Source organism: Nymphaea colorata, chromosome 3, assembly GCF_008831285.2.
Source record: "Nymphaea colorata isolate Beijing-Zhang1983 chromosome 3, ASM883128v2, whole genome shotgun sequence".
Lineage (NCBI taxonomy): Eukaryota > Viridiplantae > Streptophyta > Magnoliopsida > Nymphaeales > Nymphaeaceae > Nymphaea > Nymphaea colorata.
The window spans coordinates 17,204,919-17,229,342 of NC_045140.1; the positions used below are offsets into that span (position 1 = coordinate 17,204,919).

General features: G+C 38.8%; 2 protein-coding genes across 11 annotated transcripts in view; both read left to right on the forward strand.

Moving 5' to 3' along the window:
* Window positions 1-12,674, forward strand: part of LOC116250472 (oligopeptide transporter 5-like) — a 38,622-nt gene extending 25,948 nt beyond the window's left edge. Inside the window, exons 1-11 of one of the 4 annotated variants that reach the window (XM_031624099.2) lie at window positions 2,629-2,766; window positions 2,884-3,060; window positions 3,919-4,041; window positions 4,190-4,276; window positions 9,001-9,220; window positions 9,737-10,179; window positions 10,321-10,418; window positions 10,497-11,069; window positions 11,137-11,395; window positions 11,638-11,820; window positions 11,947-12,674. In XM_031624099.2, coding sequence (XP_031479959.2) covers window positions 4,000-4,041; window positions 4,190-4,276; window positions 9,001-9,220; window positions 9,737-10,179; window positions 10,321-10,418; window positions 10,497-11,069; window positions 11,137-11,395; window positions 11,638-11,820; window positions 11,947-12,588 — 2,547 coding nt within the window. In that variant the 5' untranslated portion in view covers window positions 2,629-2,766; window positions 2,884-3,060; window positions 3,919-3,999 and the 3' untranslated portion in view covers window positions 12,589-12,674. Of the gene's footprint in view, window positions 1-2,560; window positions 2,767-2,883; window positions 3,061-3,918; window positions 4,042-4,189; window positions 4,277-9,000; window positions 9,221-9,706; window positions 10,180-10,320; window positions 11,070-11,136; window positions 11,396-11,637; window positions 11,821-11,946 lie in introns of those variants that run through there. The other 3 variants (XM_050077041.1, XM_031624098.2, XM_031624100.2) reach the window with 3 other exon arrangements.
* A 525-nt stretch (window positions 12,675-13,199) lies between these two features.
* On the forward strand, window positions 13,200-24,129 carry LOC116250473 (phosphoglycolate phosphatase 2-like). 7 transcript variants are annotated; one of them, XR_007572931.1, is made up of 13 exons: window positions 13,200-13,534; window positions 14,160-14,227; window positions 15,072-15,164; window positions 15,255-15,326; window positions 18,347-18,418; window positions 19,264-19,323; window positions 19,472-19,524; window positions 20,000-20,097; window positions 20,207-20,306; window positions 20,442-20,545; window positions 21,573-21,678; window positions 22,107-22,233; window positions 22,762-23,563. XR_007572931.1 is itself a non-coding variant. In XM_031624105.2 (12 exons), the coding sequence occupies exons 1-11, from the start codon at window positions 13,240-13,242 to the stop codon at window positions 21,665-21,667; spliced, it is 1,110 nt and encodes a 369-aa protein (XP_031479965.1). In that variant the 5' UTR covers window positions 13,200-13,239; the 3' UTR covers window positions 21,668-21,678; window positions 24,009-24,129. The 7 variants fall into 7 exon arrangements, 6 of the variants coding, with proteins under 6 accessions (XP_031479965.1, XP_031479963.1, XP_049933000.1 ...); XM_031624105.2 differs by lacking the exons at window positions 22,107-22,233; window positions 22,762-23,563 and adding an exon at window positions 24,009-24,129; XM_031624103.2 differs by lacking the exons at window positions 22,107-22,233; window positions 22,762-23,563 and adding an exon at window positions 23,579-23,787.
* Window positions 24,130-24,424: the final 295 nt, after the last annotated feature.

Sequence of the window (24,424 nt, forward strand, 5' to 3'; positions counted from 1 at the left end):
GTATGATTTTTTTAATCAATTTTAAACATGGTCTAAACTAGGGATTCATGTTTTAAAATTCAAAATCAACTTTTAAAATACCAATCCAACTTTTGAGACCGTATAAGATTAGACATCTAATGTAGAGTTTGGTCAAAATCCAACAAACAACATCCTAGACCTTATCAGAACCTATCTCTGATCCACACCTTATGTCCAAATCCCTAATTCAACACCCCATACTGGATCAAATCATATTAAATCAAACATCATAAAACAGATTCAAATCCCTTACAAATGTTTGATAAGTTTTGTCGAAGTTGCATAGGCTTTATGTCCCTAGCTATATCTAATCTTTATCTCGGCCTTTTTGCAATAAGTGATTTTGCAAAATGTGGTTTTATTTAATTATCCAAGGTAGAAGGAGTTCAAACATCTCGTATCTACAACCTAACCCATCCCTGCAACTGGTGATTTTAAGAAGTATGCATTTCTTCCCATACATTGTATACTGTACTAGAAGTCACCATCTCTTGGGCTTGAACTTGTTTAAATAGTAACCTCAAATTATGCTTGTCAGTTTCAGGCTGTATATCATAGTTGGCATACCTGTTGCTTACCTTTGAGTCGCAGGATATCAAGCTGGCTTGACAACTTGTTTCGTGAAGTCATAATTTTTCATAGTGTATTTTTACAACAGAGGGTAGGATCCCGAAGTGCTGGAGTGTGTATACAATAAAAAGTAACAGAGAGGGAGAGGGAGAGAGAGAGAGAGATCCCGAAGTGCTGGAGGGCAATTTGGTGTTCCAAACCATGTGATTGCAAGCAAGACGAGTTGTGGGGGATCGTGTTATAGTGAGGTAAAGAAAAAAGGTTTTTAAAACCCTAAAGTGTAAAATCTGATTTGAGTATGGGTGAAATAACCTGATTTTTACAAGTTCAAAGGTTGACTCAGGGACACTGATAAACCAGTGTGTCAGTTTCAAACAAACTGTTACAGTATTGGTTAAGTCATCCACTGTCAGTTGTATTTATGAGTGACAGAATGGTTCAATCACAAGCAGGTCAGTATTGATAAGTTGATCCAGTCACTGATTCAGGCACTATGTCGTAAACTGCATGTTTTGAGTTATATGTCCATGCAATTTTCATCTGTTAAAGTCTTTTATGTATTAGATTTCTCAAATAAGAGGATCAGCCAGGGCCTCCAGCCCGCTGGGTTCTTAAAAGTTTCAATAGTTGTTTAAAAATAGTTAATGCCCCCTCCCTCTTTCCTCACCTTAAAAATAGTTTTCGGGTCCACTCCATGCATTCTCATGTCATCAATCCAGGATGTTGTTGGAGACTCAGGGCCTTCTTTTCTTTGGTTCTGAAATTATTTTGGATTCCTTTAGCCCTTGGGTGGTCCTTTTATTTTAATTTACATGTGACAGGGTAAGATCCTCATTTATCTGCTGGTTGACTTTTATTTTCAGGAGGCCTCTGCTTGGTGGAGGCTTGATTTCTCATTTTGGATGCTTCTTATGTTGAAGAAATTGGCTTAAGTGATATATGATACTTGTTTGAATGTCAGCTGTATAACAACTGGTTTCTCGACCATACTAATGTAGACAAAGCAAATACATGTTTGCATAGTACTTGTTAACCAGTGCTCATCTATGCCCTTTGTTGCATTGCTTACAGTACATGCATGTTTTGTCTATTTATGTTGATAGATCAAACTTTTTGGGCACACTACCAGTGTTGTACATATCGTATCGTTTACAAAATACGATACGATACACCCCCTGTATCGTAAATGGGGGTGTATCGTACCTGTATCGTACGATACGGTGCAATACGGCCCGTATCGTACGATACGGGGTGATTTCTAAAAAGGGGGCTTGAACCCCATTTTTTGGAGTTTTTTTTTATAAAAACTCTCCCCTAATTCATTTCTAATCTATAGATTGTACTGCCTTAGAGGGAAATCATCGATTTCCATTGTGAAATCATCGATTTTCACCGTGAAATCATCTATTAAACCATGGATTTGTGCATGGGTGGCTGATTCCCATTGGGAGGAAATGAGTTTTTTTAGGAAAGGGGTTTTTTTAAACCATGAAGATGAAGATGAAAAAGAATGATATTGTTATGAATTTTGATGTCTATGAAGTATGAATGATGAACTGTGAACGCATAAGTTTATAGCATTTAGCAAAATAATAAGTCTATCATTATCTAAAAGACTAAAACATGTTTTCTATGAAGAATTTATTATTTTTAATTTTTTCTGGTTTTTTTATGAATTATTCGATTTTTTTAATTTTTTTATTTATTATTATTATTTTTAAAAAATTTACGATACCGTTACGATACGGCGTATCTTAAAGTCCAACCGATACGGCTTACGATATGCGTTTTGCAACATTGCTATCTACAATGCACAGCCCTCTTATGTTGGAGTTATAGTGACCAAAAGCCAGTCAACACCATCCTTTTTTCCCTGCCATTAAAACTTGCGTACTGCAGCTGAAAAGCACACCTATACGAGTTTCTCCTTTTAATGTCCAGATTTTTCTATTCTTTTGATCTTTTGTAGAGAGCAGGGCTTTCCAGGTTCTGAGGATGTTTATGAATGTAATTTTTATCTTCCGATTTGGAAGGCGAAGGTGTGTTTTTTGTAAACGTGTCATGCTAAATAGAATTTTGATTTCATATCTAACATTTAATTTTGGCAAATAGAACAATTTGGAAGTGATACAAACTGTTGGAACTTTCTCTGAGATGGTTGGTTATGCACTTCAGGTTAGTTTGATTTATCCTGGATTCTGGTGTTGTTCTTTATATGTAGAAAAGATAAATTAGATAATCAGTTCTGTGTATGTATCAATATTGATTAGATAATGCACATTTATTCTACAGGTTCCAAAGTTGGACCATCCCATAACTTGGGCATATATGAAGTGTGCAATGCAGATTTGTTCTCCATTTCACGGTTTATTTTAACTGCTTTTGGAGTGCTTTATAGAATTTGTATCTTCTTTTCAAATCGTTGCGCAGAAAACGTGAATTTCTCCTTCTGATGATTAATATTTACAAGTTAGTGCTTTGCTTTTTGTATGAATCAATTTTATGCCCATGGTTAAACTTTCGTGCATACACACTTCCTCACCATTGGATTTCATACATACATATCGTGGGTTCAAAGCACTTTGGTAGCTTCTCTCTCTTTCCTTCTACTATCTCGACTCTGCCCAGCTGCGTTAGAGAATAGGAAGGGGAAATCAAGAAGAAAGAGTCATTATCCACCAAATTAGGGTAAATCTCAGCACCAGCAAGGGGATTACTTTCGTTAACTTCCTCATAAAAGTCGGATCACCTTTATATATATATATATATATATATATATATATATATATATATATATATATATATATATATATATATGTGTGTGTGTGTGTGTGTGTGTGTGTCTATATATATATATATATATATGAAGTGTGATACAAGTGGGACCAGGTGACCTACTCTTAGTCATACTATATTGGAGTCATTTACATTTCAAGACTTCATATCTGGGGGACTATCAATCGCCCTTCCCTCGAGCCATACCGTGTCCTCAAGGTGTGAACTCTGGAAAGCATTGGTGCACTTGTTGAGTGTTTTACCAACTGGGATCTGGTGCGTCATCTCCTTGCCACTCCACTGTCTCTTGGACTGCAGACTTTGCCGCTCTTTGGACTAAACACCCTAAATAGAAATGGAGAACATCTTCTGACTTCATGTGATGGTACTGTTTGTACCATCAGGTAAAAGGATCGGAGAACTCATATTAATATGCATAGTTCTCATGTTTATTTACTCCAGATATTCTGTAAAGCTTATATATTTAGAAAAATGGTTAGAAGATGTTTCTTATCAAAATATCATTACTCATTTGTTTTCTTCTTTGATTAGATCTTGCATTACTGTACAAGGTGCAGCTTTCATCTCTTCACGCCCTAAAGCAAAAGAGAGTCAAGAAGATGGGTCTTCCACATGCCTGGATCAAGAATGGTTGTATTGCTGGCAGTGGCAGAGGTACATGGAAGCTGGTGTGGGCAATTGCCAACACCAGCCCACATAAATTTGCTTATTTTTTACATTGGTATCTCATAGTCATTTCGTTATTTATATATGGACCGCCCCTTAAAAAGTTTTTGATGTATTAATAGTACCCTTCTGCCAGATAAGGGAGATCCCATTTGAGGAGTATGCTTCATTCCAAGTGAACCTCGTCGATGGCCAGGGCCTCACCGCAGAACTGCTTAATCAGGTCCTCCCTTATTCTCTCTCCTTCATATGATTATCGTCAGGAAGAATTTTCATTGTCTGGACAACCCTTCGTCTTTAGCAAGTGATAAAATCCTTCGTTTTGCCTGCTGATTGGCATTTTCTTTATATACTACGATGCATTATAGGAGACCAGATTACCTTAAGTTGAAAAAGTACCCCAAATACATTGTTAAACTACGAAAATGTTTACAACTTTTCTGCATATACAGAATGACTTCTTGCCTACTTTCCCATCAAAGGTTTTATCTCGATCACTGCCAAAAAGTCACGGTTGAGAAAGGTCAAGGGTTCAAAGATTGGGTGCGGCATCAGCATTCCTGTTTTCCAAGTACTAACAAAGTCCGACCACCAAGTGCTGAATTAAGTAAATTTCTGTCGTATGGTATGTGTGTTTGTATATATATATATATATATATATACATAATATACAAAATCAAAATTTCAATTTGTTGTTTGAAACTTGCTTGATTTTTTGCCCTCCCTTTTTTTTCCAAAGGAATGCACTTTTAAGTTTGGAAAGCAATTATCATGGGTGGTCGTAGGCAAATCTTATAAGATTAAGTTGGACAACCACTCGGTCTCATTCAGCAAAATCTGCCAAAGTATTAATCTGTTTATAGAATAATAACGACCCCCCGATCCCCTTGAATCAATTATGTAAGTTTTGACAATTATCATGGGTGCATCTTGAAATACACCCATGATAAGTTGATCCAGTTACTGATTCTGCCATTATTCCGTTATAGGGATTAGGGATACATCATTGGTGCATATAACAAGCACACACTGGTACGCATCTTAGTTTGTAACTTGTTTTAGACATCGTATTTTATTAAGTAGTTCTTTTTCTTTTTCCATGGATTTCATTGTGATGCCAGAAAATTTAGCTGGAATCTGGCCGATCACCTTTGTTTTCGTCCAGCGTACGTTACTGAACCTTTTGCCATGTTCATGGAGTTTGTGGAAGGGGAAAAGTTGGGGAAAATCTTGAAAAAGTGATTAAGGTGTTTTTTTTTTAATTAAAAGTAACGAATTAGGCAACTTCCATTTAATTAACTAATTTTCTGGTCTGTTGACCGATTTTCTTTACTTGTTGGCTTGGATGGGCTCCAGAGCATGTCCAATATCGTGTCTAGCTAACGCATCTTTGATTATATGTGCTGTATTTTAAATTGCATTTGAAGTTTTTGAGAATTTTATATAATAGCATTTGTCGCTTGAGTTCGCCGAATCAGAAGCAATTTTCCGAGTCGGCAGCCGTCGGATTTGATTCGATTTCCGGTTTTTACAACACCGTGGTCGCAAGCCTACAGGCAACATTGTTATTTTTCTTTTGAATGTTGATAAAACTAATTCAGGCAGAAATGGTGGATGGTTTAGGCAAATTCTGATCATGGTGCTCTTTAGTTCTTCTGGAGACTGCCCATTTCTTCGCCGCATCATCTAAATACCCTCTTAGGTTTTCACAAGATCAGGGTGTACTGGTAGCAGAACCTCAATTAATTTTGGTACTACCAACCACCTGTTTATAGTTTTCTAATATTTTCGACCATTTTCACTTTGCATTTCTAAATTCCAACAACTACATTTTCTAATTGAAAATACATGAATGTTGTAATTGTTATTTTTTCCCATTAACTATTCCCCTTCCTGCTTTCACTGTCTAAGTAGGAAAGCGTTTGAATTTTAAATATGTAAAGGAGCACCCAAATAGAAGACAGTTTCCTGATTGTGACCCACCGAAAAAAGGGGAAGACAAACTGAAGAATGAATGGAATTCACATTCTACCGCAACTTTCGCTTTGTCCGGATATTTACTCTATACGACAACAATTTGAGTTCAATTTAAGTTCAATCACCCCTTGAATTGATGTATTCTGATTTATGAGGTTCCATGCCAATTGAAAGTGCTCAAGAGTACAGGTATCATGTTATTTTTGAAATATATCTGATTACACTTTATTAAACATAAATTATAAGTCATTGATATCTTTAAGTCTTTTAAATCACTTGTTGGCATAAATAAAATATTTTCATTCAGATTGGGGTGGTGAATTTCAAGAACCAACTTGGGTTTTTTTTATTGAGTGTGGAATTGGTCACAGGGTGTCCTATCCTCACATGTCACAACACAATGAAGCCATAGAAAGACGCCAAAACTTAACGGACCCATTGAACGGCTGTAGTGGGCTCGGCCTTGACCTTTGATGTCTCAACGTGGTGCATTCTACCTTTGATAAGGATAGTAGTGATTGTGATTGTGGCAAGCATGGGCAGAGTTGAGGTAGCGCCCCCACCTCAAATTAAAAAAAAAAATGCATGTAAATTTTTTAAAAAATCATTTATTCTATTTAAAAAAATTTTAAAAATAATATTTCGGCCCTAAAACTTTAATTAGTAATTAGGTCTGTCAGCAAGTTTTTGGTTCGACTTCTGGTGGACAAGATTCTCTCCATGAATATTCTTGCTCTTGGTTTTTAAGATGGCAAGATCCTGCAAAATAATAAAGAAAGGGAGAATCATGCTAATATCAGTGATTAATGAGATATAAAGAAAGCACTTAAAATCAAAGATAATGGTTGTAAACGAATATTGTATGATTTGGGATGCAAATGCGAACAACCGACGCCATGTAATGTGCCAACATGAATTTATTGATATGAACCATCTTTTTCTAATTGATTATCAAGCGGAAATCACTAGGAATTTATTGATATGTCTCTTTAGTTGACATAGGCAGTCACTGTGAAAGGAAAGTGTACCTCAAGCCGAGAGACTTTGTTACTTGCTCGACAGCAGAACCTCGAGTTTGCTACTATCCTAGCTCATTGCTCGACTTAAGGCTGTTCCAGCTTATGTGAGGAATTGATTCCGTGGAAATCAAATCGGTGATTGGCCTCTTACCGGCTGCTATCCTTACCACACGCTAAACCTACCTGTTGATGCATGTGAATTTATGGTTGAATATCAAACGAATCGTGATAACTGAAATGCGTTGAGTTTTGCATCCATTTTATTGGGCACCTTCAGTTTAACTGTTTTAATTTTAGATATGAACAACCACATAAATGGAATGAGAGTAAGGCTTGATAACAATGATAGTGATGGTGAACTAGTGTTTCACACTTAGATTAACTACAATTCGAGTAAGGCTTATCAGGTTGCTACTCATTCTACGCTGGAGAGATGGAGAGACAGACAGACGAGCGCGTCAATCTTCTTCAAGCCTGACACCTAGAGGCCCATCCGGGCCAAGTGGGCGTCGTTTTCTCAAAGACTTCCAGTCAACTGTTTGGCGCCAGTGGGACTAGAGAGGAAAACCTTCAACCTGTACACACTACTCCCTTATTAAATATCTGCCCCAACTTGTAGTATCTTTCCTTTAGAAATTTCAACAGTGTATCCTTGAACCCCCCCCGGAACGAAACCCCCAGGAAGCGAATTCAACAGTTGAGACTCCGATGTTTCGCGCAATCTGAATTCGAAACCCAGAATACAAATCCCACTGGGAAAAACTACAAATCCCACTGGGAAGAACAATCATACCCTTTTTAACAGGATGTGGTGTCAAGAAGTTGTTCACACCTTTTTTTCTCCTTTTTTGATTTCAGAGGACAGACATTTTTCTAGTAGAGCACTTGTTGATTAATAATATAGGCGATAATCTGCTTGTTGTAGACGCTGCGAAGGCTGCCATTCAAGCAAAATAGCTTGTGAACATTTTTAATTTACTCTTAACTAATAGAATAAGAACAGTTGAGCAGTTCAAATGAAGGAATGTTAATTCTGTTGAAAAACATTAAGAAAAAAATATGAAAGAGAAGAGAATAAAGAAATTAACGTGGAGTGAGTTCACCATGGGCCTTAGATTCCACAGTTCAAGTTCCTCATTTTTTGTAGGAACACACAACTCTTTCAGTGTTTCTAAGGAAGCCTCCAAAAAAATTGGAAACTGTCATTGGCTGCGTTTCTTTCCCTTACATCTTGATATATTTGGGTCATCCATGATCTTCAAATACGGCTACATTTTTGGGTTCATATGTTGCATCATCTTCAACCTGAACATGATAACATCATAATCCCTTTAAATTCATGGCAGCATACGCATGATCCCCTTCTTGGTCAGAGACAACTACAAAGACAAATTATACGGCTGCATTAGCAATGTATACTTGAACGAACTCCGTTTGAAAAATAAATTTGCCAACAACTTTGCGAATTGCGATCAAAAGACCTTATGTCAATTCTGTTAACTGAGGAAGACTGCCAATTGGCAATCTGAATCCCATCTCCAAATCCATTAAGTGTGCGATCGATTTTATCTAGGATTTTGGCCAATGAATCAGTGTTTTGAATCAAATTGGCCAGAAAGTAGCGTCAATTTCAGTGGATCCGCCGTTTCGGCTGAATCGGTTGTGAATTATCAAAAGGGTAATAAATCAAAACTTTAAAATAAATATAAAATAAAAAAAATGGTCATGGGCCCCCTCTGATGACACTTGATTGCAGTTTGCCTTTTAATTTGTTACAATTCTTTCTTTCTCTCTCAAATGTAAATCGTTAAGAGCGATAACAAACTCAAATAAATCTACATTTTGTTAAGGGCAGAGATGGAGTTTTAGTTTCTTTGGTAAAGAAGGACAATCTCTGAACGAATCTTTTTGCTTTTTTGTTTCTCTTTGGGGATGAAAATGAGAATCTCAGCAACATGATTCTCATCCAAATCCAAACTGCCTCCCTCTATATATACCATCCGAGAGAGAGAAAAAGAGAGAGAGAGAGAGAGGATCTCTCATCTTCTACCTTGCGGAAGGACGGCACTTAGGATCTGGTGAGATGAGCGGACCTGAGATTGACACAGTTTTCCCCGGCGACGGCGAAAGCAAAGCGGATGAGGAGAAGAAGAAACAAGACAAAGCAGACGGTGAGTTTGTGATTCCCCACTTCTTCCTTCTTTTTCTTTACGTTTCATAAGCGTTTGATATTTCCATCTTGAGGCTAACAATTGACGAGTTTTTCTCAAAGATGACAAGAAAAAACAGGCTTAATGATATGGTGTATGTGATTCACAAAGTATGAGTCAAAAATAATTCGGTGTCTTCTTTCAGAAATATAGCAATTTTTCCTTTAAGGTTTTCTAATGCAGACAGAAAATCATAATTTTGATATTAACATACATCTTCATCCTGACATTAATCAGACAGAAATAGGCTTTCTTATTCTTGTTTTTACTTTTGGTATAGATCAGACATTATATATATATATATATATATATATTATTTTGCCAAAATTTCCCTGAGATTTAATGGAAAAATCCCCATGTTTTGAAAAGAATCAAGAACCATCAATTCAAAACTTACGATTAATTAGTAACATTGAACAGCTAAATCTTTTTGATGCCTATAACTAGTAATATGAAGAACTGGGACGGCTCATGCAGATGACCTGGAAAATTCACCAATCGAGGAAGTGCGGCTAACTGTCCCGATCATGGACGACCCGACTCTGCCGGCACTGACGTTCCGGACATGGACCCTCGGCTTGACCTCATGCCTGGTGCTGGCGTTCTTGAACCAGTTTTTTGGGTACAGGCAGAACCCGCTCAGCGTCCCGCCGCTCGCGGCGCAGCTGGTGACGCTGCCACTCGGCAGGTTGATGGCCGCAAAGCTGCCGAAGAAGAAGGTCAAGTTTCCGGGGACGGCCGGCTGGGAGTTCTCGATGAACCCTGGGCCCTTCAATGTGAAGGAGCATGTGCTCATCACCATACTGGCCAACTCGGGAGCCAATGGCGTCTATGCAGTTCATATTGTCACCATGATGAGGGCGCTCTACCACAGAAGCATCCATCCCCTTGCTGCCTTCCTGCTCTCACAGACCACACAGGTATCGTCACTCGTTAGCAACAGGTAGTTTTCACTACTTTCTCACACATCAGCTCATGGGAAAAATGTTTCTCATATATATGTATATATATATATGAAAACTTCTAAACTAATCGGTGAATGGTATTGTGCACGATCGCAGTTGCTGGGATATGGATGGGCAGGTATATTTAGGAAGTTCATGGTAGACTCACCTTACATGTGGTGGCCTCCAAATTTGATCCAAGTGGCCTTGTTCAGGTTCTCTCTCTCCCTGGCTCTTTCGCGGTCAGTTTATGATCAACGATTCCTTTGTGACGGAAGACAACATAATTGCAGAGCGCTGCATGAGAAGGAGGTGAGGAGACGGGGAGGGACGACGCGGCTGCAGTTCTTCTTCGTTGTCTTTGCCATCAGCTTCGCCTACTACATCGTCCCGAACTACCTGTTCCCCTTCGCCTCCGCCTTCTCCATCGGCTGCGTCATCTGGAAGGGCTCCGTCCTCGCCCAGCAGCTGACCTCCGGCTACAGGGGCCTGGGCATCGGCGCCTTCGGCCTCGACTGGGCCACTATCAGCAGCTACCTGGGCACCCCCATCGCTACTCCTGGCCACGCCATCCTCAATGTCATGGCCGGGTTCGTGCTCTTCCTCTACGTCCTCGTCCCCATCGCCTACTGGACCGACTCCTACCACGCCAAGCGCTTTCCCCTCATCTCTTCCGGCGTCTTCGACGGCGCCGGCCACAGATACGACACCGCAACCGTCATCAACCCGAAGACCTTTCAGTTCAACCCCGAGGGCTACTCCAAGGTTGGCCCCATCCACCTCTCCCCTTTCTTCGTCTTGTCCTACGGCCTCAACTTCGCAACCCTCGCTGCTATCTTCACCCACATCATCCTCTTCCATGGAAGGTACGTACCTCTCTCTCTCTCTCTTTTTTCTCCCGAATTGGAAGGCATAATTTGATTAATGCTGCAGGAGCCTATGGGACCAAACGACGCAGGCAGTGAAGAACCAGAAAATGGATGTTCACACCCGACTGATGAGGAAGAACTACGAAAGGGTGCCTGAGTGGTGGTTTGGCGTGCTGCTCCTCATCACCATCGCTTTGGCCTTCGCCGCTTGCCTAGGCTTTGGCGGTCAACTACAGCTCCCATGGTGGGGCATTCTCCTCGCCTGTGCAGTTTCCTTCGCCTTCACTCTCCCTATTGGCATACTCACAGCCACCACTAATGTGGTACTCAACATATAAGCACATCCATCATATATATATATATATATATATATATATATATATATATATATATATAAGAGAGAGAGAGAGATGATTTATGCTGGATCTATGATATATATATATATATATATATATATATATATATATATATATATATATATATATATATATATATATATATATATATATAAAAGAGAGAGAGAGATGATTTATGCTGGATAGTCTCAGTCTATGATTTTGTGCAGCAACCTGGGTTGAATATCATCACGGAGATGATCATAGGGTACACATATCCCGGCAGACCTCTCGCCAACGTTTCCTTCAAAACTTATGGGTATGTTAGCATGATGCAAGCCATCTACTTCCTTTCAGATTTCAAGCTGGGCCATTACATGAAGATCCCACCCAAGTCCATGTTTGTTGTTCAGGTTCTCTCTCTCTCTCTCTCTCTCTCTATCTATATATATATATATATATATATATATATATATATATATATATGCGTGATAAGATCTTGTCCTGGAATTGGGAATTTTAATTTGTGGTATTCTCAGCTCGTTGGCACTGTTGTTGCAACCTCTCTCTACTTCGGCACATCTTGGTGGCTCCTCTCCACTATCCCCAACATCTGCGACTCAGAAAAGAACCCGCTGTGGGACTGCCCCAACGACAACGTCTTCTACAGCGCCTCCATCATCTGGGGCGTGGTCGGACCGGTCCGAATGTTCGGCAGGCTGGGTCTGTACAGCAAGCAAAACTGGTGGTTCCTAGCGGGCCTGCTTGCGCCCATCCCGGTCTGGGTCTCGTCGCGCATGTTTCCTGAGAGGAAGTGGATCAAGCTCATCAACGTCCCGGTCATACTCGGCGGCGTCCTCATGATGCCGCCGGCCGGCGCGGTCAACTACTGGTCCTGGGGGGTTGTGGGCATACTCTTCAACGTGGTCATATACAAGAGGTACAAGAAGTGGTGGTCTCAGCACACGTATGTGATGTCTGCTGGGCTCGATACCGGGGTGGCCTTCTCAGCCGTGCTCGCCTACTTTGCCCTACAGACGTGGCTGGGCCCCAACGACGAGTATGGACCCATATGGTGGGGCCACGTTGATGGTTCCTACAATTGCGACCTAGCCAAGTGTCCGACCGCGGCTGGAGTTGTGGTGGATGGCTGCCCGGTGGTCTCGGGGCTTGACGCTTAAGTTCTTCTTGTCTTGGGTTTGTTTTATGCAAATTTTATCACGGTGTAAATGAATTTTTGGCTTTTGCTTGGACAGGAACGATGATTATAAATCCTGAAATTCTCAAAGCATAACCAATTTGAACCCTTAGTCAAACCCTGGAATCGAGCAGGAGGAGTTCCTCATCTTGTGCGTCCTTGCCTGACTAGCTACTCTTGCCCTCAACTTGGTTTCCGCTTCACATTATATTGCTCTCCCTAGTTCCACATAATGTTTTAACTAGGGATTTAAATGGATCCGATATATTAAATTCAATTACAAAAATATTTATCTGAATTTGCTAAATGAATTTTAATTTGTTTTGTTAGTTATATTTAGATTCTTTAAGCAATTCCATAAGAAAGCCAAGTTTTGAGTTTTGATAAAAATCAGACCCACTTACGTTTAATGCTACTCAGATTTAACTTTGGTTTCAAAGATTAAGGTTTGGTTCAGAACTTGAATCCAATTATACAATATCTAATTCAGTCAAATTTGGTTACGCTTCTCTAATTTTAATGAATAATACTTCTGTTTTCATGTATTGTTGCCCCCATTTCGACCAAAAACAAAATCCCGAAGGGGCGACAGCGGTGAGAGTTCGAGCAACCGACAAAAATCATGATTTAAAGCATGTACTTAGTTTTACCCAGACGGGAACGGGAAAAGGCCGACTCTTTTTCATTTTTATTCCCCGAATCGCATCATTCCCCGGGAAACCGTGGGCAAGGTTTTCCCTCCATTTTTTTTTTCTCCGGCCTCTTGTCGTCGTTCTCCTTTCCCTCTGTCTCCTCCTTTGTTCTGCTCTTTGACCGACATTCTTCCTCGATGGGGGATGTAAGAATCGATGATCTACCGCGACGTCTTTCCAGTGAGGACGCCAGAATTCTTCTCGAGTCAACTGATGTTTTCATCTTCGACTGTGACGGTGAGAGTCATCGGTTTTGAAAGCATTTATATGATTCTATCCTTGTTTGCTTGTTGGAGAAACCCTGCAGTTGGATTCTGTTTTTTATTTGAGAATGCTTCAACGTAATAACGACTTCCTTGCGATTGAATTTCCTTTCAGAAAGGGACGAACGCAATGACGATACCGATTCCATGGTCATTTTTATTCAACTTTTTTGTCATTGTCCGTTTCGATTCAATAAATAGCGTAATTGACGCATTAGATGAATGTTGAATAATTAACCTTTTTTATGTCTGGATTTGAATCCTTTCTGCATGAAATTACTAAAACGGAAAGAGTAGTTGCGCTGATATCGTCGTCATCAGTATCATGATTTTCTTCTCCTGAATTTGCAAGAAGCATTTATTTTTTAATATTAGTTTGAACAATGCATAATTGTCGTATTTTTTGTGCTTAAGATATCTCTCGTGCTGATTTTGCTACTGCCGAGCTTTCTTTCGTGGGAAACAGGATTTTATTCGATGATTTTTTTTTGTCTAAATTTTCAAGAAAAACAATTTGAGTTTTGCTCTGTCTTCTGTTTGACATTGACCCTAAGAAGTTTCCCAATACAGTTTAATTGATATAACTGGATTTTTCGTAGGTGTTATTTGGAAAGGCGACATGCTTATAGAAGGAGTTGCACAAACCATGGAGATGCTTAGATCAATGGTAATGGCTGCATATAGAACGCTTCAAATACGGATCTCTTTGACAATATGCGGACAATATCCAGAGATATCTACTAAGCTTGAAAGGATTAATTGTACACGCCGCCTTGCTCATGCAATTTTAACAAATTAATGAAATGGAACTATGCAGGAGTTGGTTGACAGGCAGTACAGTATGACTAATAGAAACTATTAAATCCGGGAGCATACACCTGTGCTTTTTTTTCTTTTTGTTTGTGTGCTGTTCACACTTCATATTGTGACATTTACCAGCACCTGCAGCCTCTGAACAAATGTAATCAAATCATGAACATGCCTGCGCAGAGTTTCAAAATCTTAGGGTTTCTAGTCGCGTTTATTTTTGCATGCTTTGCACATATCTTTGTCAGTACTTCTATTGCGAGATACCTGTGACTCCATTGGTGAAATAGTGTGTCTCTCCAACAAAAAAAAAAAAAAAAACATGAATGAGTTAAGAAGAATATGCATCTCGATACACGGGAATAAATGTATCAAGCATGGTTTTGGAATCGCATTTAGTAAGATGCCAATCTGACACAAATTTTTGACACTGAGGTTTTCAGAAGCAACATTTTCTGCTGCCTTCCCATGAATGCAAGGTTATACGTTTATTTTAACCATTGAAGCACGTGACCTCAACTTATTAATCAGCTCCTAAAAGCATGAGCATAGGCATTCTCTCCTAATCTGGTTTGAGATGGTCTGGAGGAAACTAATGACCGCTATTTGTTATTGACCTGGCTGACACTGGACACCACAATAACACGGTGATATTGGTTTGAACTTTGAAGTTTGTTTTCTCCATCTTCAATCCATTTTGACAGGGGAAGAAGCTGGTTTTTGTGACAAACAACTCCAGAAAATCAAGGCGACAATATGCAAAAAAGTTCGAGAGGGTTGGTTTGACAGTGAATGAGGTAACGTATTTGCTTTTTTCTGGCAATTTTTTAATCCAAATTTTATCACTCTAACTACATCAAATTGCTGTTGCGTTTTGCTTCACTCAGGAGGAGATTTTCTCTTCATCCTTTGCAGCATCTGTTTTCTTGGAGTCCATAAATTTCCCCAAGGAGAGAAAGGTGCACGTTCTATCTTCCTGTTAGGATCCCTTTCTGGATAGGTACAACTCACACTAATTCTTGTTTTGTAGAATAAAGATTAGATAACCTCGGTTCTGATATCCGGTTCCTTCATCAAGCTACTGCACATAAAATTTATCATTGAATTTAACAGTTATTTGTATGGTTAAATCAGTAAAAACATCCTACATTTCTACTCTTAGAAGTTATGAGTAAACACTGACATGCCTGGGGAAGCATCATATAAGAAGTTTCCTTGATGCACCCTCTCTAGTGAAGAGAAGGATTTTGAGGATTGGAGATGGGTAACAATAATAAATGAATTTGGTTATCCAACATGGAAGATATATTGCAGATTCACTATAAATGGAACATAAGGTGCTCTAACCAAGTCTTTTTTTCAAGTGAAAAAGTAAGATTAGGCTATGAAACTAGAATCTTGAACTCCTTCTGTTTGATGTATCCTGTTCCTACAGATGCTGCTGTGATCAGGGGATCTGATTCGCTGGTGTTTGGTGTCCTATCTGATGTGACAAGTGACACATACAGAAACTTGGGAGTTTGGTTATGTTGTTCTACTAACATCTGAATCTCCTTCATACTGTTTGTCATGTTGTAACCAAATACAGTATTTTTCGATTATAAGAACTGACTCTGTATATGTCCCCTTTGTGAAGGGGTAAGACCTATGTTTTATGGACAACAAATATGGGTGTCATTGTTGAATATGAGTATGAACTGGCGGACAATGCGAGCTTGATTCTGGACACGCCATTCGTAGTCAACTGATGCATCCTTAGTTGGATATATGTGTTGGTCAGATGTCAACTAAAGTCAAAGTCTATAAAGAAAGACTATTAACCTCGGAAATGATCCTCCAATCCTCTCAACTCTGGAAGCAATAAGGCTACAGTATAAATTTGTAAGTCAAGGAATGAAGCATTATGAACGAGAAACTACCTTTCTTCTTATTCTTCTGATCCTTATTATTTCTTTCTGTTATTTCCCTTCTTGATTTTCCCTCATTTCTTCTTTCCCTAATGAAGTTCAAGTAACTCAGTTACCCTAATCAAGATTAGACGTAACAATTTGGAACAAGAGCTAGGTACGCTGCCAAATGAGCATCCAAAAAGGAGTACATGGATCCAACAGCAAGAAGAGGCACTAGCAGTAGACACCAAATCAGTTGATGATCACATGGCAGCAGTGGAAAAGCGATTCTGATCTTTCGAGAAAAATGAGGTCAACACCTAGCAATTAGTCAAGTACAACATGCTCAAGTTTCTCCAAACTTATATAGGTTATCTGAAGATCGTGATCAACCAAAATTGAGAAGGTTCATTAACTGGGGTGAATTAACTGCAACAATGGCATGAAGTTGGAAACTCCTCGACCCTTGATGTTGTTTGACAGCAAGTGCAAACCCAATTCCTCCAAGAACTGGACAGAAACCAAGTCCATCTTGATGAAACACCAACTTAAACTAGAGCACTCTTGCTTGGATATTTTATGCAGAACATTACTGTCTGTGTAGGAATGATGAGAGCTAACAGTGCAAATGTTAGTGATGGTTCAAGGGGCAGAACACACGTTCTACTTGGAAGCAATTTACTCAGGTTCTGATCCACATATTCAGTTCAACTCTGTTCACAGCCTACAACATGGAGTTAAGAAAACTACATCAGAAGCAAACTGTGGTAGAATTTCAAGCAAACTTTGACAAACTGAGTCACATAGTGGCTGGCTGTTCAAAAGATGGGTTGATTGGTGGCCTTTTGGGAGGTGCAAAGGAAGAATTGTAAATCGAGGTTTGAATATCCAAGCATTTCAGCCTGCTAGAAGGCTTAGGCTTCAAGTTCGCAAATGACTGAGGGAAATATTATAAATGCCAGTCAACTGACAAAAGATTATCGGAGTTTTCATGGGTAGGAAAAACGATTGACTGCTGTTAAAAAAAAAATCAACAGAAATAACTGTTGGTAACTAGGGATATATATGTTTATACATCTGAATAATGTAAATTTATATTTCTTTTCTTTTCTGTTTTTGTAATTTTTATTTTTGCTTTCTATGTTTTTGTTTTCCTGTTTCTGTTCAATAATATCTTTTGACTTGATTGCGCTAGCTTGTTCTCTCCTCTCTATATAATGGAGTTTCCCCCTTGTAATGTATGGTTGTTCTCAGCCACTTTTTTCCTATTTAATATTATTGTATTTATTCTTAACTTGTGCCGTAGTTCCCATTAAGAGCTTTTCTGTCTAGCAGATTCGTTTGAACTATTTTTTTGGGCTTTGAACCTCTTCTGTTTTGGCTATTTTTCAAGAGTTTAAAGTTGCTTACCAGTGGCTGGGTTACATGGTATCAGAGCTTGGCTGATTCCCTTGTTGTGCCAATTCTTACCTGAAGCATGTGCCATCCTTGAAGAATTGTGGAACTGGTAACGTTGTTTATTTAGACGAGGTTTTGAAGCTTTGAAACTCAAGAGTACAAATTTGTCTACATGGCTGACTCGTAACAAAATAACTCCAACAACTTCAATTTTGTTCCTGTCTTCAAACTTGATAGTTGTGTCCCTCCACCCAAATTTTTGGAAAATAATCTGCACCAGTATGCTGCAACTGCACTCACACCCATGTGTTACAGTATCAAACAATAAACTTTGATTTCCAGTTTTATAGACACATTATGTTTTAAACATGCCTTGCTCTCTGAGTTGATCTTTAGTACCCGTGTCAGTTTCACAAGCATCAGACATTGATATTTCAAGCTTTTGCACATATGACATCCAAATACTTTTGCATGTTTTCATTAGTCCATGAATGGGATCATTATATAACTTGGTTCTGGTTATCTCCATATGATGGAGGAGAAAAACACAAGGTATTGCCTTTTTTTTTTTTTTTGTAAATGCATATACATGGTAAACTTTCACATTTTGTGAGCTATATCATAGACTATTTATATATTATTTATGCGACAATGGAGATAATTAAGAAAATTATGTATTTGTTTCTCTGTAGGTCTACATTATTGGTGAGGAAGGCATATGTGAAGAACTGGAACTCATTGGATTAACATGTCTCGGTGGCCCGGTATGCTTCCATCATTTTGAGGCGCAAAAGTTCAAGAATGACTTATGCTCCTGAGAGAAATTAAGCAATAATTTTCTGATCAATTTTCTTTGTTGGTGCTATTCCAACTTGCTTTGAAGTTTGAACTATCTCAATGCTAGTGAGGTTATAAAACATTTACACATATGATCTCATAAATGCCTATTAAGTCTGGATACTGAGGAACCATGTTAACTATATACACGTGGGAAAGAAAAAGCTACCTCTTGCTACATACCGTTTGACAGGAATTGCATCATAAAATGAGATGGTTTTGTGTTAACAAGTTCAAGTATATTTGACATTCATATTTAGTCTTTTCACTTTGTGCTTCTGGACGACAGGTCTCTACTACACAAGTTTTATACATCTCCATATGTCTAGATTCAATTATTAGCAGCCTTCAGAAGACAAGTTGATTAAAAGACTGACCTTGTGTACTTGCCATATCCAGTCTTAAGCATGTCTTCTCATTTTTAACATTTTTTATAAGTAGCTGTAAGTTGACTTACATCTTACACTTTGGTCATCCTAAATCATATGTAGAATAATTTTTGGCTATCACTTAGAGTGCAGTGTAGGACTTTATCAATAACAAAAGTGATCCATGTTAACTCTAGCTTCACTCATAATTTGTTTTGTATATTTAACTCCTACTATGTTTCCTGATCATGATTTTCACTATTTTATAACAACGCGTAAAGAAAACGCAATGATGCATTTTGAAACATTAACGAGGTGAAAGCACATGCTGCATGATGCACAGATTAACTGTCATGAACATTTTGTTTAGGTGGTTCTCATGACGAATTGTGACTTATCTTCAGGAGGATGGCAAGAAAAGGATAGATTTCAAACCAGACTTGTTCATTGAACATGATAAGAGTGTAATCATAAGATCCTCCTTTTACCTTTTCTTTCTTGTCCTTTCTTTTCATAAGTTTCTAAGAATTATATAATACACCCTAGATGATTTGAGCACCATCATTTTCTCAAAGAATCAAGTTGTTTAATACTCACAATTTTTTTCCCCAGGTTGGAGCAGTTGTTGTTGGGCTTGACCAGTACATTAATTACTACAAAATACAGTAAGATTTCTTCTCTTTTTCCTCAATTGTCTTTTTAACATTTGCTAAAATGTTCATCGTAAACCATAAGCCCCTTGTGAGACATTAAGCCCACTATTTAATGTCATTTCCTAGAGAATTTGGGAACAAATGGCATATGTGCTTGAAAGAATCTCTTGAACTTATTAGTTGTTCTGCTTCGACCTCAAAATGCCATATCCATGCAGTATTTAAGCTACTTATTATATAGGCGATGCTAAACTTCTATCCAAAATAGACGTGCAGATGCTTCTCAAAATTCTAGGTACAGCTGAAACTCTTTTCTACATGAAGAATATGCTCTATGATTGTTATTACGTCTCTGAATCTAATAAATTGTGGTCTTTATGTTTCTATTGCTCAAGATCAACATCAATGTGCCCTTTGTGCCCACAATCAACTCCAGCTAATGGTATCTTGGAATGTAATACATGATTATGCTTTTCTACTGTTGCAGCTACGCTACTCTTTGTATCCGTGGAAATCCAGGATGTCTATTTATTGCAACTAACCAAGATGCTTCTGGACATATGACAGATTCACAGGAATGGCCAGGTTTTTTCTGTGCATGGCCCTACGTACATATCTCTCCGTATAAAACTCTAGCAATAACCAGATATACTAATGCAATTTGACTGGCTGTGCTATTAATATATGAAATCAGGTGCTGGGTCAATGGTTGGTGCCATACGTGGCTCGACTCAAAAGGAGCCTATTGTTGTTGGGAAACCATCACAGCTTATGATGAAGTTGCTATTGGAGAGGTATCAACAGTTCTGACAGAAATATTCTTTGGGTAGTCTACGAGCATCCAAAGTATCTGCTTAGTAATGAAAACATTGTGAGATTTGTTTCTTTTTCTAAGCTTCCTCTGTCTGATTCATTGCCACGATGTATAGGTTTCAGACTGATGCCTCCAAGATGTGCATGGTTGGTGACAGATTGGATACTGATATTTTGTTTGGTCTAAATGGAGGCTGCAAGACGTTGCTTGTTCTCTCAGGTGAGGAGACTGCGTTTTCGACACCGCTTCATCCCATCTGGTCTGGTTGTGAGTTTTAAACCTAGAGCTGCCAATATGTACGCCTACCTCCCGTGGTCTGACAGACCTGCCCAACAACAAAGGAGAAGTGTTAGAAGCCCAAAGCTTAACCATGTATTAATTTGCATTTGTTTTACAAGCACTCACAACCACGCGGTTTCATGCTGCCACTAAGTCGCGTGTTCTAACCTTGGAGGCTTCTTTACACGTATACGGAGATGGAATGATTCGTTGCATGAGTATTCTAGTCTCTGAACTTTTTAAAACAAGACATGGAGACGCGTGTTCTCTAGCTTAACAAAATATTTTTCTGACTTTAAGCATTCAGAAACATTTTTAACGAAAGACAATCTTGAACCACCAAAAGAGTGATAAAATAACATTCAAATAATATTGCATTGGACAGCAAGGCGGTCCACTCCAAAGGAGGTTTGCCATACTAACTTGTTGTTGCTGTCACCACCCAATGTCTGCATATTCGAAAATTTTCCAGCTAAGTAGCTCTATGAATCGTTTCTTATGGTTAAAATCATGTGAAACGCTGGTCTACCTATACTTTCACGGCCAAAGGCTTCTTAGGGCTAGCAACTTTTTTTTTTTTTTCAAAGTTCATTCCCATTTCGTAGGTAATAAACTCGTAACTGTACGTTGAAAAAGTTAAACTGAAGAGTCGCCTTTTTACAATGGAAATTACATTCCATGGTTAGAGGAAGTCAAGTTGGGATCTGGACTTATCTAGATCATCTGCGGGTCTGACCATTAACAACCCAAACTTGATGCTTTCAACCTAAGAAAGATTCTGTATGTGGTTGCTATTCTATCTCCATTTTGCTTTCCTTTTTCTTTTGTGGTACGGAAGTACTTAATTCTTACTCTATGGACATGGATATCAATGAGGTTCTAATTTGTTGGGTTTCTTTATCCACAACGCAGCGAAAGGATTTGAATTTTAATATTTGAAGCTAATGTTAAAGCATTTGAGTGGCAGGTGTGACGACTTTAGCGGGCTTAACTGATCCATCCAACAACATTCATCCTGACTATTATACTGAGAAGGTTTCGGATCTTATGGAGCTAGTCTGATTCTTCATCTGGTAAAACATTTTTCCTCCATTTTCCACTATAAAATAAAATATTAGTGGCACTATCATTTCTGCTGTTTGTCGTGCATGACTGAAATAAATCGTTGGCTGTTTGTTTCTTTCGCTTTTGTACTTTTAGTAATAAGATGAAAAGTGCCTATATGAAGAATTACATATATGAAAAACTTTTTTTTTGTCTCAACAAAATTAAATAGGAACATGAGAGAGATAAAGAGAAAGAGAAACTTGTCATACAAATGAAAAAAGGATTTTTCATTCATTTGAAGCTATAAAAAAGAATAGCGTTTAATTTGCATTATGAAATCTTAATTTTTCCTGTCATTTCCATTTCCAAGTGGTTCATTCATGTGCTCTTAAAGCATAGACGGGGCCGGTTCGAACGACAGCCTTGGGGTAATTGGGACCTTTTGATTTTCAAGCTTGTCAGGTGCGGGTGTGCCAATTGATATGATGCCTAGCCTTACACTGGAATAGTTGGTGCAATTGACATTCCTCTGGAAATGACGGATCTCGATTCATGGGAGCGGGCGCTAGCTCTCAATCCCAGTAAGTGGTGTTTCCATTAGCACAAAATGTGCCCAGACTTGTTGGGTCTTGGCCTAGCCTATGCCCAGCCTTGCATCGGAATAGTTGGTGCATTCACAAACCACATTCCTCTAGAAACGAGGGATTCGTCATTCGTGTGGTGAGAGAGGGTGCTAACTCTCGATCCCAGTAAGTTCATGTTTCCGCATGCAAACACCGCTTTCACAGAAAATGTGCCCATTTTGTGTGAACTGTGATGTTGGGATGTGGGTATAAATCAAAGAGACCCTTAGGTAAAGCAAAGGGGTTGTCTACTCTCTAAGCGAAAGCTACGAAACCTTTTTTAGATCAAAACAGTGAAAAGAAATATCCTCTCTTTTTGTTTGGAATAAAAAGGAGGGGCCTAACCCCCCAGCAGCCGGTTTCCGGAAAAGAAATGCCGTGTCAGAATGGAATTCTTAAAGAGTCTATAGGCGCCTCATTCTAACTGCACTTAATGAAAGCCGACTTGGTTGTACTCTCAATTTCGCTTCAAAGACTTGCTTATAGGTGTAACGAGCGGACCTGCATGTGGCGTGGCAAAATGAACCAAGCATCACATGGGCGACCAGCACATGGCCGAAACCTGTGTAAGCTCATACCACGTCCTAACTCATTTCAGTTCCATAAGGTGATCATTTGGTGGCTTTAAATGCAAAAAATTATGTTAGATCATCTAATGTTCTTTAAGTTCATCAATTGGATAAACTGCCAAAAGAAATTGACAAGCTAAGCTTGCATTAAGATCTTTAGGCGTATAAATGGATTCTATGTTAAAATGCTGCTCGTTATCTTACATTTTTCTTTAGCAAGTAAATTTAGAACTTGTCTGCGTTATATGCTTAATTGGGTTCATACGCAATGTGCGTTTAATTTCTAGCTTGTATGATTCTGCAAATCGGATGGGGTTCATGATTTTGTGAGATCGAACTACAATCGGGTTTCATCTCAACTCTTTTCATTGATTGAGCAATTCTTGAAGCAGGGAACATGTCCAATTGTGACTTGAACACGATGCTTCGTGACAAATACGACCCAAGTTCAAGTTCTACGAATGGTGTCATCTGTTTTTTTCTGTTTTTATGCCATACAGCATAAAATCCTCGTGTACACCTCCACCTTCCTTCCTTAGGAGTCCATCGAGAATGTCTTCTCATTGTTTTATGAAAAAGTGACTGCCTTAATTCCTGAATATCGAGTTCTAGGTGCCTTTTAACGTAGAGAATTTAAGCTATTTCACCTAGCAACATGAGTAAAACCTCTCGGGAATACATGACCACCTGTAGGCGCCAAATCTCTAATATTATATTCACCTGCTCTCATAAAGCTGACCGAGGATACAAGAAAGCTGCATCACTTGTGTCGCATCCTGTACCTGCTGATGCATCCCAAGGAAGGGCCACTGCACCATCCAGATGAAGTTGTCAGGCATCAGTTAGCTCCTCCACAAAATAATTACTGTTCAGTTATAAACAACTTTACAGCTATGTTCACATGAGCGGCTTTTATGGCATGGTCGTCAGAATACCACTTATTGTTACAGGAGCGTGGATACACATCTGTCGTTAAAATCGGAATATCCACAGGAGATTCCCCACACATATTATAGTCATATGCGTTGGAATCTTATCTTTTTACAGCAATCATACAACGCAAGCGGAGAACTGCCATGAGATAATTTGATATTAGCGAGCGTCGAGATTTCGTCACACGCAACGGCGGCCGTTAATGTTATGTCATCATCTCTTGAATGGCAGGCCTTCATTCATTCCCTCAACTGTTCATCATTTGTGGCATCGCTCTCCGAGGGGAAAAAAGCCAGAGCTATTCATTGCAATGAGCAAGGAAGCAACGCTTTTTTAATAAGCGTGATTGGTAATATGAAATCCACTCTGAAAATCTGATTCATGGATTTAAGGCTGGACTTCCTTTATTTGATCTTAAATCTATGGTTTTTCACATTACAACGATGTTAAGTAAGGTTAATTTTTCAAAAGGCACCTTTCAATGCAGTCCCGAATCTAGATTTGAGGCTATCAAATGCAAACTTACGGTTGAAAGCAATAATTTTATAGGGAAAGTGCTTTTCCTGAAATTCAACTGGCTTTACCCATGCAGAACGCATGTTTCCTTCTGCACGGAGAATATTTTTTCTTTCAATTTCTTCGTCACC